General features: G+C 36.3%; 1 protein-coding gene across 1 annotated transcript; it reads right to left on the bottom strand.

Moving 5' to 3' along the window:
• Window positions 1-808: 808 nt before the first annotated feature.
• On the bottom strand, window positions 809-9,459 carry LOC123550397 (estrogen receptor-like). Its single transcript, XM_053524924.1, has 5 exons — window positions 9,150-9,459; window positions 7,691-8,908; window positions 4,325-4,504; window positions 1,933-2,300; window positions 809-1,139 (listed from the first exon to the last, which is right to left on the bottom strand). Exons 2-5 carry the CDS (start codon window positions 8,904-8,906, stop codon window positions 819-821), a joined length of 2,085 nt encoding a protein of 694 aa, XP_053380899.1. The 5' UTR covers window positions 8,907-8,908; window positions 9,150-9,459; the 3' UTR covers window positions 809-818.
• Window positions 9,460-14,193: the final 4,734 nt, after the last annotated feature.

The following is a 14,193-nucleotide window of genomic DNA, read 5'->3' as shown; positions in this document are numbered from 1 at the left end:
TATTTATCGGAAATGGTTTTCCATGTTCAGGCCCCTGTGACCTTGACCTTTGATGGAGTGACCCCAAAATCAATAGGGGTCAATTACTCTTCATGACCAATCATCCTATGAAGTTTCAACATTCTGGGTCAAGTGGTTCTCTAGTTATTGATCGGAAATGGTTTTCAATGTTCAGGCCCCTGTGACCTTGACCTTTGACGGAGTGACCCCAAAATCAATAGGGGTCATCTACTCTTCATAACCAATCATCCTATGAAGTTTCAACATTCTTGGTCAAGTGGTTCTCTAGTTATTGATCGGAAATGGTTTTCAATGTTCAGGCCCCTGTGACCTTGATCTTTGACGGAGTGACCCCAAAATCAATAGGGGTCATCTACTCTTCATGACCAATCATCCTATGAAGTTTCAACATTCTGGGTCAAGTGGTTCTCTAGTTATTGATCAGAAATGGTTTTCAATGTTCAGGCCCCTGTGACCTTGACCTTTGACGGAGTGACCCCAAAATCAATAGGGGTCATCTACTCTTCATGACCAATCATCCTATGAAGTTTCAACATTCTGGGTCAAGTGGTTCTCTAGTTATTGATCGGAAATGGTTTTCAATGTTCAGGCCCCTGTGACCTTGACCTTTAACGGAGTGACCCCAAAAACAAAAGGGGTCGTCTACTCCAGCAGCCCTACAACCCTATGAAGTTTGAAGGTTCTAGGTCAAATGGTTCTCCAGTTATTGCTCGGAAATGAAGTGTGACGTACGTACGGACGGACAGGGCAAAAACAATATGTCTCCTGGGGGAGACATAATTAACTGACACCTAACACTATGCTGCCAAAGTAAATTTAATATTTTTTTTAAAGATAATCATATATTGACCAAAACTGTATTTACCTGGACAAATAAGTATGATGACTTTTAATGCAACACATTCATACTGGTCCACTTTCAGCCGCTTGAACTGTTCAACAACTGCCGACATTTTCGTAAACATTTCTCCAAGATCTAATGAACATGCTTTCTCCAGATCTATTGCTTGTCCATGAAAGAATATTATTTCATTTGATAATTGCAGAGATTTCCAACACAATGTCAGGGCCAGTAACTCACACCAACAATTCTGCAGCAGCAAGATCTGATCATCTGTCTGGAAAATAAACAACAGAATTTTTAAAACAGCTAGCAGGGTAAGGATTAAAAGGTTGCTGATTCTACAGACCTACAGTCAGGACCAGAACCCACCCATCTTGCCTGGCACACGGTTAGCAAATACCTTACAGCTTCTTAAAAAGGCCAGAGCACTGATCGCCAAAATTAAACGTGTTTTGTTACAATTTCAACTGTGAACATGTTTTAAAAAATCACTATTTCCCATTAATGCCCTTTACACTAGGTGGCCTCACGGCCTCACCGACTTCTCCAAAGGCACATGTAGCTAAAGCTTCAAATAAATAATGGTCTGTAATTATAATACAGCACAAACGTGTGGTTTCTAAAAACAATGTCTATTTCAGTTTAACATAATGCCTCATAAAAATCATTTAAATGTCATTTCATAACCATATATTTCAAACTATTAACTTTTCCAACAGTTGCTGTCAATTCTTAATTAAGACCATTTTCATTCATAAAAAGCACAAACAAAACTTTCAGACAGGTCAAAGTCATATATCTCATAAAACCGTACTTAACTGAGGTATTTCTGATTTACAATTTCAGATTACCGGTATTTGTGTTAAACTTCACAAAATAGTTTTATTTTTCTCCAAAACTCAGATATTTGTACATTTCCTAATGATTAATTTTTAAAATTAGCCTTGGAGAGACATCCCATTTTGCTTCGCACCTGAAAGCACAATTTGTTCTGTATTCGAAAAGTGGGATTAAATGTTTAATTTAAACTGATAGTCATACAGAATCTGCAGTTTATATATACTTACCGAAATATTTGCGAAGTACGGTAAATTACGAGCCCATCGTACAATTTTGTACAATTTCAATTCACACAATTGCAGTAATGTAAGGAACACATTTGGATTTGATATTGAGAAATCTTCTGCAGAGATACTTGACGGAATATCATCATCACACAACAAAGACTCCAAGTTCATTATATCAGTCAATATCTGAGGGACATACGGTTTCTCCGGACGCACCGCACCAGCGTTCAAAACTGAAGCAAGAGCACTTTCACTTTGATAACTTGTTCGTCGAGGAACTATTTTGATTGGTCGTCTCTTTTTCTCTTCAAATGGAGAACTTCCCCCATAACTACTTCTTCCTCCTCTCGTTCTGTCTTGCCTGATTGCTGCAATAAATACGAAAAGAACAATTAATTAGGTTATTAAATCTATAAATGTTTGCCTGCTGTTCTCCCATTAGGATTTTAAGAAATTGCTGTTTATTCTAAAGTTTCCTCAGTCAGTGCCGTACTTCATGTGTAAAGAGCTTCAACATGGATGTTAGTAAAACGAAGGCTCAAGGTTGTGAAGGCAAACTGTGTGATAGTCTTACATCAAACAGTAATATGTAAATGTTTCTTTTTCTGAAGTCTTGCTTATTTATAATAGTCAGTTTGTTTACTTATACACCTAACAGAAGACAAAGGCATTTTCTGAGGAGCACACTAGTCTACGACATTATTTAAATGTTCTTATTTATAAAAACTGGTTTGTTTATGGAGTGTCTTTTATATGTCCTAGCTCAAACCTTCTTCAAGTAAAACTGCAGATTATTTACAAATTATTCAAATATCTTCTATGCAGAATGAATTCAATGTTAAAATGTAAAACTCTAAAATGAAGTAACTTTAAAATGGTTTATATTACCATAATTACCAAGTGTTTATATATCAACTGAGCAACATTCAATTCTGAAGCCCAACTCAAACAAATTACAAAGTGAACCACTTGCAGAACAAGACCTATGATATAATAATATTTTTTGTTAGCTTGAAATTTAAATCACTGCCATTCAAACAGCAGCAAAATTATCAAATATGCGGCAAGACGAACGTAAAACACTTTTAAAGATATTTTAGCCATTCATCATGTACATTTAAGCTCACATATGCCTTTATAAGTTAAGAAAGTCTTTTTGGGAAAAACACTGAATAAGTCTGACTCTGAAACTTCCTAAAGGCACTCGCTACAGTTTTTCCGGATGGGTCAATATTTACCCCAACACCGTGTTAATTTGGTTGTGTTTCTAATCGATGTTGCTCACTGCAGACTTGGTGCGGTCTTCTGCGCATGCCCGAAAGTGATTATCTAATGTCGCGTACGGCAAAAATTCGCAAATTATTGTATGTTTGCATGCATTTAATGTACAAAATGTATAATATACTGACTAACGGTTAGGGTAAGTATCACCATGGTCACCACGGTTACAAAATATATACATTTAAAGTACTTTTAGTTCAAATTGCTTCAATCCTGTACCGTACTTTCGTAAACTATAGGTTTTGTTAAAAAAAAGGGCGAAACTTTCATCGTTCTATGCCATCAAAATGCTTCAGAAACACCCTAAAATCCGCTTATTAAGAAATCTGCCGTTTGATAATTTTATATATATATTTCTAAGTCATTTGCTCAAACACTACAAGTGTATTTCGTACCAACCTGCGTTGTATAAATGCCTGCCACACCCCACCTCGTTGTAATCTGATTTAAGTGAAATCTAATATGGTGACCTATCAATTTTCTTTTTGTTTTAGATTAGGTAGACATAACCAAAGGTATGTGCAGAGTTTGATTAAATTCTATTATGTGAAACTCGATAAAATAGCAGAAGTACCAACTTAAAACTGACAAAAATATCCAAAAATAGCCCTTGGGTCTGCTGAACAAGTATTCCTTTCTTTACAAAATCATGTTCTTTTGATTTCTCTGAGCATGTTTCAAATAGATATATTGTTTTCCGTTATAAAAATGCTTAGATAATCAAATTTATGCTGATTATTGTACTTTACTGAAAGATATTTTAGGTTTACAGAAATTTTAAAAAATGTTTAAAATAGCACCATATCTAGGGGCAAATTAAATTGAAACAAAGCTGGTGACCTAGTATTTTTATTTCATTTTTCAATACATCATAACATGATCTTTAAATACAAAACATTTCATCAAAATCTATTTTGAGAAAAAAATTCTGAAACTGTAGCGAGCGTCCTTAAATCAAACATTAATTTTGTATTTGTACTCCGTATTAAGATGCATATTTGTCTATTTTATGCACAAGAATTTTTTTTATATAATCTTTTGCAGACCAATTTTGAATAATACTGCTATTCTACAATATATGCATACATGTATATATTATAAATAACCATACCTTCAAGTTTCATTCCCATCACAAGACATTTGGCAAATCTACATGCCGGACATTTTTTCCTGTTTTCTAACACTATTTCACACTCTCCATTTCTTGGGCAAACAAACGTCTTCTTATTCTGAACAGTACGCTTGAAAAATCCCTTACAGCTTTCACATGTATATATACCATAGTGGAATCCTGCAATGATATAAATAGAGTTTCTGCAAGTGAAGCATTACTTTACTTTTAGCAGTTGCAGCCAAAAAGGACATTTGAGCCGTGCCATGAGAAAACCAACATAGTGGGTATGCGACCAGCAAGGATCCAGACCAGCCTGCGCATCCACGCAGTCTGGTCAGGCTCCATGCTGTTCGCTTTTAAAGCCTATTGGAATTGGAGAAACTGTTAGCGAACAGCATGGATCCTGACCAGACTGCGCGGATGCGCAGGCTGGTCTGGATCCATGCTGGTCGCAAAGCCACTATGTTGGTTTTCTCATGGCACGGCTCATTTCATTATTTTGCTTGGTTGCATTACATGCTTCCAAAGATCTTGCAAATTTTATTCACCATCATTACCTTATTTTGCTTTGGAAAAAGACATGCAAAAAACAAGAGCTGTCTCCATAGGATGACATATGCCCCCGATGGCACTTTGAATGAGTAGTTATGGCCAATGTTAGAGTTTAGGACCTTTGACCTACGGAGCTGGGTCTTGCGCGCGACACGTCGTCTTACTGTGTCACACATTCATGCGTAGTTATTTTAAAATCCATGCATGAATGACAAAGATATGGACCGGACACGCCCATCAATGCACTATCATGAAAAATGACCTTTAACGTCTAAGTTTGACCTTGACGTTTGAGCTACAGACCTGGGTCTTGCACGCGACACGTCGTCTTACTGTGGTACACATTCATGCCAAGTTATTTGAAAATCCATCCATGGTTGACAAAGATATGGACCGGACACGCCAATCAATGCACTATCCTTTAATGTCTAAGTGTGACCTTGACCTTTGAGCTACGGACCTGGGTCTTGCGCGCGACACGTCGTCTTACTGTGGTACACATTCATGCCAAGTTATTTGAAAATCCATCCATCGATGACAAAGATATTGACCGGACACGCCCATCAATGCACTATCCTTTAATGTCTAAGTGTGACCTTGACCTTTGAGCTACAGACCTGGGTCTTGCGCGCGACACGTCGTCTTACTGTGGTACACATTCATGCCAAGTTATTTGAAAATCCATCAATCGATGACAAAGATATGGACCGGACACGCCCATCAATGCACTATCCTTTAATGTCTAAGTGTGACCTTGACCTTTGAGCTACGGACCTGGGTCTTGCGCGCGACATGTCGTCTTACTGTGGTACACATTCATGCCAAGTTATTTGAAAATCCATCCATCGATGACAAAGATATGGACCGGACACGAAAATTGCGGACAGACTGACAGACGGTTCAAAAACTATATGCCTCCCTTCGGGGGCATAAAAATAGACTAGACTAAGTGTGTACAATATAATATATAATCTCCTGGTATCTCTTTACATAAAATAAGAACATTAACATAGCACTTTCTCAAGTTGCCTACCGGTAATATTTTTAGCTTTATAAAATCTACAAAGGGTCAGATAATTTTCATATAAATTTATGGTACCCTTTGCAGTAAGTCGTTTCAGGGTTAAGTATGTATGTTACATGAAAATAGTTTGAATTTATGAATATTACTGTCGCAATACCACAAATACTGTATAAAAAAAACAACTGTAATTTATCCATGTTAATAAACAGTTTCTATTAAAAATCACACTGAAATATTAAAACTACAGACAGGTAAATCTGCTTTACAGTATAAACTAGAACTGTCACAGGAGTGACTCATACCCCCACCATACGGTCTTGTCACAGAAGAATGGCAACCATAAGAAATCTTAAAAATACTTTGGAGTACTTCATCCTGGGCTTCCACGTATAAGTAATACTAGTATAATACTAGTATAGTAATACTAGTAAATATATTAAATCTCTAATATTAGAGATACACTAAAAGTGAATACAAAAAAGTGTCTTACCGACCCATGTTACCATGGAAAAATGTTTTTATTTTTACATAGGACTTATAATAAAAAAGTTAGAAAAATACCTAAAATATTGAAAATCTAAAAATAGGATTTCTAAAAATAGACTAATTCCTGGAATTTAAGGGGAAGAAACTCAGTACAAAGGTTAAAAAAAGGTTACTTCCCTTTGGCTCTAAGCCAATCAGAATGAGATATAGTGAAAATACATCAAAATTAACCTTAAATTCTAGGTAAAAGGGGACACAATTCAAGAAAAATAGTGTCAGAGTTATGCACCTTGCGTCACATGATGTGGGTGATGAGGTGGAACATCTATTTTAAGTCTGAATCAAATCCATTCAGTAGTAATTGAGATATAGTGAAAATACATCAAAATTAACCTTAAATTCTAAGTAAAAAGGGGCATAATTCATGAAAAATTGGTGTCAGAGTTATGCACCTTGTGTCACATGATGTCGGTGATGAGGTGGAACATCTACTTTAAGTTTGAATCAAATCCATTTTGTAATAATTGAGATATAGTGAAAATACATCAAAGTCAACCTTAAATTTAAAGTAAAAGGGGACATAATACATAAAAAATTTATGTCAGAGTTAAGCATCTTATGTCACATCATCTGGGTGATGAGGTGGAACAACTATTTTAAGTTTGAATCAAATCCATTTAGTAATAACTGAGATATAGTGAAAATACAACAAAATTAACCTTAAATTCTAAGTAAAAGGGGACATAATCCATGAAAACTTGGTGTAAGAGTTATGCACCTTGTGTCACATGACGTGGGCACATGATGTGGGTGATGAGGTGGAACATCTATTTTAAGTTTGAATCAAATCCATTCAGTAGTAACTGAGATAAAGTGAAAATGCATCAAAATCAACCTTAAATTCTAAGTAAAAAGGGGCATAATTCATAAAAAAAAAATGGTGTCAGAGTTATGCACCTTATGTCACATGATGTGGGTGATGAGGTTGAACATCTATTTTAAGTTTGAATCAAATCCATTTAGTAATAACTGAGATATAGTGAAAATACAACAAAATTAACCTTAAATTCTAAGTAAAAGGGGACATAATTCATGAAAACTTGGTGTCAAGAGTTATGCACCTTGTGTCACATGATGTGGGTGATAAGGTGGAACATGTATTTTAAGTTTGAATCAAATCCATTTGGTAATAACTGAGATAATAGATTTTGGGGACGGGACGGGACGCGACTGGACGCGACAAAACTGACTCCTATATACCCCCCTCAAACATGTTTGGTGGGGGTATAATAAATACTAACCTGAAACATTATCCCCACAGATAGGACAAGGGCTTCCAGACATTGGACTCTTGAATCCTGACACATTACCAGCTTCTTCTTGTTGCTGACCGACTGTAACAACTTCCTGTTCAGCTACACTCGTGTATGTCACACCATCATCTGTACCAATTTGAACAGTGTACGACTGAGGCTCGTCTGGCTGGGTGACAGCCACCTGCGTCGAGTCATAGTCATGTGTTTGTAAGATATAACGTTTTCCTTCATGTTCAATTACCTTCAGCCTTCCATCCATGGCCATTTCTGAAGTACTGGGATTTGGGTTGAATGAAAACACAAGCTGAGTACCCGCCCCTGTTTCAGGACTTGTAACGACTGCTGTTGATTGTGTGTCAGAGAGTAATAAACTGTTGTCTACTATGTTAGACTTGCCAGTAACAATTGTCTCATTAGTATGGTCTATTGTAATACTGGTATTCAAATTTGAGTCAGTTACTAGAACATCTGATTCATCTGGCTGAACTTGATCATGTTCGACATTTTCTACTACATCTGGTTCTGGTTTGATCACTGTGAAAACTGTTTCATTAGCACTAGCCCCGGAATTATTGTTTTCAGAGGAAGTTACAACTTGTGGAGCAATATCAGATCCTCCAGCGCCGGGCTTAGTTCTGATAAGTATTTTTCTATCACCAACTTGGACTGCTCTGAACTCTGCTTCTTTTGACACACTAGAAAGGCTCTGTAATGCACCACCGTTCTGTCCAGCCACTGTCGAAGCAGTACCACTGTTGGTGTTAGGAGTTATAAATGTTTTACCACTCTGAGATGCAAGGGCTGTTAGCACATTAGCCATGGCAATATCTGATGCAGAGCTACTGACTGTCTCTTTTTCTTCATTTTTAATAGAATCTGAACTGTGTGTTTTCTGCAAAGCACTTTTAGTTAATGCATTAGCTGCCATTTTTATCTTTAACATAGTCTTAATGGTATCCGTCTGTATGGGTATACTGGATTCGTTTGTTGACTGTATCACACTGGCAGCATTCCCCTGTTGTTGTTTCAGCAGTCGGTCTGCAAGGTTCTGATCAGCAGCACCACTTCCGACAGGTGTTCCATTTGAGCTCTCCATTTTAGTGCCAATCGCAGCACCTGGTTTATTACTTGTGGAACTCAGTGATTGACTTATAGCTTGAAGGAGCACAGGAGATATCCCAACATCACTCGAATTTGACATTTCTGAAAAAAGAAAAGCAAGGGAAGGTGCATTAATTTTCTGTCACCTTGAGTAATCATCCATTTTTCAGAAGCCCCTTCAAGCATTGTGCTAATAATCTGCGAAAAAGAAAAATTGGTGTGACAAAAGCTTTGCTATTCGAGTGTTCTCTTCAAAACAGCCATCAAAGTTTCGTTAACTGTTGAATTACTGTAGATTTCTATATGTTAATTAAAATCCTTTTATACCTAATGACACACTTACTGAGATTAGACAATTGCACTCTACGATGAACGGTTTTCTGTTTTGAATACTGCCTTCATGTTTACATTGTCTTCCGGCCATGACCTTGATCTCACACCGTCCTTCACTGTTTCGCTTCGACCTCGACACTGGAAGCCGGTTGGCCCCGTCTGTTTAAGCAGATAACAGTAAATACAGTTGACAGAGCAGTAATCATTTATTTACGCAGTAGAAAATGAACTAAAAATGGCGACCACACTAGAGAAGCAAGGGAATGGAGTAAGAATTGACGTAAATAGCCGACGAAATGCACCGCGCATTGTTCCGCCAAATACACGGACATTTCCGTGTACCATGTCGCGTTAGCCGGAAATATCCGAGAGCAAGATCGGACAAATCCGTAAATGAAGTTCTAGGCTGTCCCAGTTCATAAACTAGTACAGTTGCAATGAGTCATTCCACACGGGTGTCACGTTGACCTTCTACAGTGCTTTTACTTCTGTTAAAAAATATGGTGGCATATTTCTTCAATATATTTCTTATTTCTATAAGATAAGAAATGAATTAGTGGCTGTGGACCATAATCATCTCACACAGACACGAAATTTAAACTTCTTAATCATTAGAATTTGTAGATCTACCTCTCCCCAGGACTATCAGGCTATGGAACAGTAACAGTAGAGTTTACGGTAATACCAACCCGTATCAAGTCCAGCTCCAGTTTGCAGACATTTGTCAGCGGGCTGGACGCGCACTCTCTCTAAATACTATAATCTACTGTTTTTAACTGTATACATTGGGTCTTTTATCTTTTTTTATTTTGCACGTAATCACTGTTTCCTGACAGCGCCTGTCAACGATTTATCGGCAGCAGACAGTTGAAGTTGAAGTTGATTTTTCACATCTGGGCATATAATATGCATTTAATGAAAACATTGATACACATATTGAACCAGTATAAAGACAATGTTAAGTGTACAAAACAACAATGCAGCATACTGTATATCTAAGAATAGAACTGTATATTATGTTATTGTTTCTAGAAGTTACACATGTCATCCAGTAGATCAGTATATTTTATGGATAATGAAATTATTTAAACTGAGACAAAATGATCTTACAAAATAATGCTAGTTTAATAACTTTTGCCTTAATTTTGCAATTCATAATTAAGATCATCTAGTTTGAATGAACTAGGATGCGGTTAAAATAATATTTTAGCATGAACTTTTTTTCTACTGACACTAAAAAAAGTCACATTCAGATAGATAGTGAAATTCATCCCCTATTAAATTTTTGTCACAAAGTGCACATTTTCTTTCACATCGTTCAATGTTTTAATGTCTCCCTTTCTCAACAAAAGTAGGTAAAGAATGATTCATAGTTCTAAATTTAGCTTTCAAAACAATGTACGTTTTTATACATGCGATATACAAGGCAATTAGGAGAAATGTCAACGGAGTTATTCCAATTTTGTACAAAGTGATCTTTCAATCTAGTCTCAAATTTGCAACATTTTGATTAATAAAATATTCAGACAAACCAAGCTCATCAGGATTAGTCTTAACAAAAGATATCCAAGGAGAAGTAAGTATATTGCTATTATGCAAGTACAGAATAGTTTTATACAATATTTTACAAATTTTATTATCTTTAGCATTTAATATGAACTAAGGCAAAGCCTCAAAGCGAGCTCAAAGAAATCGGATTTATCTAAAAATATTATGCATCATTTATTTGTCACAAAGAAACTATTCACTAGTCACAAGAATTCAGGAGAACCTATTCACTTGAAAAAGTCTACATTTAGTGTCACCATGCCTATAACAGTGAATATCATACGTTGCAAAATTTATGGGAGCCGGTGTCACGGTGACGTCATTACCGCCGCGTTCCCGTTTCTTTCTGCTTATTAATGACATTTTTTCCATTTTCTGGCCGATGCTTGATCTTTTCAATGCAAATAATTTTTTTTCAAACAACTGGAAATCATTCTTTCATTATTGTTGAGTGATGAATAATTTTTAGCAATTGAATGAAGTTCTGTATTCACTCCGGAAAGAAGTACTTCCTGTGAGCACCAGTCCGCTAGGGTGCGCTTTTTTAAAACTTCCGACGAAACTTTTGAAATCCATCACCAAGTGTGAAAGTATACTTGCGTTACCGTAAAGCTCGATTCTCGAGCAGGCCCTTCGGGCCTGCTCTTCGAGCTCGCTAATATGAAAAAGGCAAAGCCTCTGAGCGAGCGTAGCTTAAACGGCAAAGAAACTATTCACTGCTTAAAACAATTCCGAGAACCTTTTCACTTGAAAAGAAACAAAAATTTAGTGTCATTATACCTGTAACAGCGAATATCATACGTTGCAAAATTTATGGAAAGCCGGTGTCACGGTGACGTCATTACCTGTTTGTGGCGTTCTTATGCCTTTATGCTTATTTATGACATTTTATCCCATTTTCTGGCCAATGCTTGATCTTTTAAAAGAAAATCATATTTTTTTTTCTACCAAATGGAAATCTTTCTTGCATTATTTTTGAGTGATGGATAATATTCAGCAATCAAATGAAGTTCTGTATTCACTGCCAACAATTAAAGCATTCCCTTTGAGCACCTGTCCTCTAGGGACACGCACTTTGTAAATAAAAGCAAAATTGAAATTATTTCCATAATATAACTTTTTTAAAAATAAAGACACCTAATGAACATAGAGATTGTAACTCAAATATAAAATTAAAAAAAAAAAAAAAAACAATTTTCCCGACTTTGACGGAAGTAGAACAAAATGGCGGCACCCAAAATGGCGGCGCCCAGACGAGAGGAAAATTTTTCAGCTACATCACTTTGCCCCATTCGGCACACCTTTGTTATATTCGCCTACACATTGCCGTAAGGCGAGCTACGCGCTCGCAATTGCGCTTCGCGCAATTGCTCGCGAGCTACACTCGCTATTAATTTGCTCCAATAACATAATACCTAACTCACCGTACACCATACAATTTGGCGTGCATGGTTTCAAGTTCAAGATGAATTTACAAAATTTTAAATGAAACTGTTTTAAAACCTTAAGATTTTCAACACCCCAGACCTCACTTCCATACAACTAAATTGGTTCAATAATGGTATCAAATAAATGTAACTGCATAGATATAGTAAGATTGAATTTACGGGATTTCTGAATAATCGAAAACATGGCTCGTCTTGCCTGTTCCGCAAGTTTTGCTTTGGCTTTAGAAAAATTGCCATATTATAATTAAAAAGTATACCAAGATATGAAAAATCCTCAACAATTTCCAGTCTTTTGTCATTATAGAAAAAGTCCGGAATGCGTTTCAATTTAGATTTACTAAAACCAATCACTTTGGTTTTATCCTCATTAACTTGCAACCCCCATAATCTACAATAATCATGCATGGCATTTAAAGCTATCTGTATCTCTATATGACTTTCTGCCAGTAAGACTGTATCATCAGCATATAGCAACAAGAAATTCCATATCATCATCACTAAGACACTCAAAAGTAGCCATAAACATTGAAGCCAGACCCTCAAATTTTATTGACATATACTGAAAATGAGTTTATTAAAAAATATTGAAAACAAGATTGGCGATAAATTTTCACCTTGACGCACTTCAGTTTCACTACTAAAAAAAGTTAGATAACACATTGTTGACTTTGACACAAGATTTGGCTTTGGTGTACATGTTATAAATAATTCTTATACATTTTCCATCAACATCATGCGATAACAATTTTTGCCAAAGATACATTCGATTCACCCGCCCGCTTAGCTCAGTAGGTAGAGCGGTGGTCTACGGATCGCGGGGTCGTGAGTTCGATCCTCGGGCGAGGCGTATGTTCTCCGTGACGATTTGATAAACGACATTGTGTCTGAAATAATTCGTCCTCCACCTCTGATTCATGTGAGGAAGTTGACAGTTACTTGCGGAGAACAGGTTTGTACTGGTACAGATTCCAAGAACACTGGTTAGGTTAACTGCCCGCCGTTACATGACTGAAATACTGTTGAAAAACGGCGTTAAACCTAACACAAACAAACATTCGAGTCAAACGCTTTTCTATAATCAACAAAGGCACAGTACATCTTTCTCTCAAACCCTAAATAAAAATCAACAGTTTTAGAGAAAAAGTATCATATATTTTTTCGAAAGCCTGTCTGTTCTTCACTAAGTAAATTGTAATCTTCTAAGTAACTATTAAGTCTTTCATTTAAAATATTTGTGAACAATTTGCCAAAACAGCTAGTAATGCCTCTGTAATGGTTGGGATCATGAATGTCACCTTTATTTTTATATATTGGCAAAATAACTCCACGACTCCAAACATCAGGGAAAATTCCGGAATCCAATACAATGTTAAACAACTGGCATACAAGAAACAAAAATCTCTCGTTATTCGCATATTTTAAGTACTCGTTCAGTATATTGTTAATTTACTTTTCAAGCTTTTAACTATCTTGTTGATTTCATCAAAAGTAATATCAACATTTAACATTTCATTATTACAAGGCAAAGAATCGATATCCAAACCACCAGTGACAACCTCATCTGCATTATCAATGTCTTGGTTCAATTTCACAAAATGTTCATAAAATACCTGACTAGAAATTTTGGAAATAGTATCTTTTTTCACTTGAGTATTTATTTAATAGACCCTAAAAAGTTTAGGACCAGTAGAGCGTAATTTTGCCAGTTTCTTACTTACACCTTGTTGAAAATGTCTTACTTTACTATTCAACACTTTTTTAGCTCGACTATTCGAAGAATAGGGGAGCTATCCTACTCGCCCCGGCGTCGGCGTGAGCGTGAGCGTCACACAAATGTTAAAGTTTGCGTACCACCCCAAATATTTTCAAAGTCCATTGAGATATTGCTTTCATATTTTGCATACTTGTTTACCATCTTGACCCCAGTCTATAAAAAGGAGAAGGCAACTCTACCAAGCATTTTGACTGAATTATGGCCCCTTTTCAACTTAGAATAAATGTTAAAGTTTGCGTACCACCCCAAATATTTTCAAAGTCCATTGAGATATTGCTTTCATA

Source organism: Mercenaria mercenaria, chromosome 15, assembly GCF_021730395.1.
Source record: "Mercenaria mercenaria strain notata chromosome 15, MADL_Memer_1, whole genome shotgun sequence".
Lineage (NCBI taxonomy): Eukaryota > Metazoa > Mollusca > Bivalvia > Venerida > Veneridae > Mercenaria > Mercenaria mercenaria.
This window is presented reverse-complemented; position numbering and strand designations above follow the sequence as displayed.